The sequence below is a fragment of the Oryx dammah genome, unplaced genomic scaffold (genome assembly GCF_014754425.2).
Source record: "Oryx dammah isolate SB20612 unplaced genomic scaffold, SCBI_Odam_1.1 HiC_scaffold_11232, whole genome shotgun sequence".
NCBI lineage: Eukaryota > Metazoa > Chordata > Mammalia > Artiodactyla > Bovidae > Oryx > Oryx dammah.
Genome location: NW_024080625.1, coordinates 1,607,180 through 1,609,040, shown reverse-complemented (window position 1 = coordinate 1,609,040; position 1,861 = coordinate 1,607,180). Strand labels below are relative to the sequence as shown.

General features: G+C 53.5%; 1 protein-coding gene across 1 annotated transcript; it reads left to right on the top strand.

Moving 5' to 3' along the window:
* Positions 1 to 214: 214 nt before the first annotated feature.
* Positions 215 to 1,490, top strand: LOC120861248 (testis-specific H1 histone-like). Its single transcript, XM_040236876.1, has one exon. The coding sequence runs from the start codon at positions 215 to 217 to the stop codon at positions 1,031 to 1,033; it is 819 nt and encodes a 272-aa protein (XP_040092810.1). The 3' UTR covers positions 1,034 to 1,490.
* The last annotated feature ends 371 nt before the right edge of the window (positions 1,491 to 1,861 follow it).

Below are 1,861 nucleotides of genomic sequence, written 5' to 3'. Positions count from 1 at the left end.
GCTCTGAAAATCCGAATTGGTTTAGACCTAGAAGGAAACGGCGTCTGATTGGTTTTTCAAAGTGAGAAAGACCCCCTACCCATTGGGTCGGCCGCCCTCGTAATAGGACCCGCATTTGTGACGTGGCCTGGCAGCCGCTCTTATTAGCTCATACCGGGGTGAGGTTCAGAGCCAGTGGCCCCGCGGGAGCGGGAGCGGGAGAGGGAGCGGGGCTATGGCTGAAGGGGTTGAGCCCATGGACGAATCCCACGGTACTGAAGTTAAAACCCAGCAGCCCACGAGACCGCCGAGGCGGGGCTCGCGCTCCGTGCTCAAGGTGTCCCAGCTGTTGCTCCGCGCCATCGCCTCACACAAAAGGCTGACCCTGGCGGCTCTCAAGAAGGAGTTCGGAAATGCGGGCTACGAGGTGCGCAGGAATTGCGGCCGCCTCTCGGGCGAAAGGTGCAGGTCTGAAGGGAAGAGTCTTCTCCTCCGGGTGAGCGGCAGCGAAGCCGCCGGCTACTTCAGGATCTGGAAGGTTCCGAAGCCGAAGAGAAAGCCAGGACGCCCAAGGCTGGAGGAGGGCGGGCGCTCGCCGAGGACCCCGCTCCGGGCGCGGAACTCGCGGAACTCACGCAGGCGCCCTGCCCGCCGCACGGTGGCCCGGAAGGTGAGGAGGGGGCGCTCGAGGGCAGACTCGAGGAAGGGGAGGTCAAGGGCCAAGGACCTGGTGAGTTCCAGAACCAAGGCGGAAGGGAGGGCCAAGAAGGAAGACATCAGGCCCAGATCGCGAAATGCGAAGAGGCCAAGCTCCAAGGCCAGGGGAGAAAAGAAGCAGGACCCGGAGAAGCCGGTGAAACGGACCGCCCAGAGGCCGCCTTCCTCTAAAACCGGCCGGACTCCTCATGGGCAGGCGAAGACGTGCGACTCGAGGGCTACTCGCCCCAAGACTTCGGCTAAAGCTAAAGGTGCTCGGAGTGCCACCCGGAGTCCACAGTGTGGGAGCCACGCCCCTTCCTCCAGGCACAGATGCCTTCCCCATAAGCGCCAGTGAGAGCAGCTCCCCACACTCGTTGAAATGAACAAAACTATATACAAGACCTTTCCACCACATTGTGTCTGTTTCCTCTTTGCTGCACCTGAAGGGGAAAAGGGTGGGTGTTGAGCTGAGACGTGTAGCAGAAGCCTGTCGAGTGAAGACAGAACGAGTATGACATTCTGTTTCTGCTTCAGGAGCCAGGAAAATGCCTTCCAAAAGGAAAGAAAACAGGTAGAAGAAAGCCAGCAACGTCACGGGGTTAGAGGATGTGTTGGATTAATGTTAGACAGCCTAGCAAATCTAAATTGAGTTTCGGAGAGAAGGGCAAGTAAGGAGAGAGGTGGGGGCATCACTGGGGCAAGAGAACAGACAGCCTTTAGGTTAAGCGGTTCCACTAATCCAAAGTGTTCTTACTGGAAACTCCTTTTAGAAGACGGCCTGTCTCCCGCAATTGATTGTAATGTATTTGTAATTTTTGCCCTGATTTGATAATTGTTTTAACTTAGAAAAATATGTCTTAATATGTTACTCCTCAATTGAGTGACAGTGTGTGTGAAAGCGTCTAGCACAAGGCTTAAGTCACGGTAGGTGCTTATCACAAGAATTATATATGAGTGTAAATGATTTGTGATAGAGCGATAATGTGCTACCACAGAAAACTATACTGGATCAGTACTTAATGAGACCAGGATCCTAGTCAAAGTGCTGCCACTCTGACCTTAACTAAGTTATTTAACCACTGATGGTCTTGGTTTCCTTCTCTGTTTAAAAAAATGCTGGAATTAGAGTAGGATTATTTTAGGTGATCTTAAGTGTCCATAAAATGATAAGAGGGACTTAGAC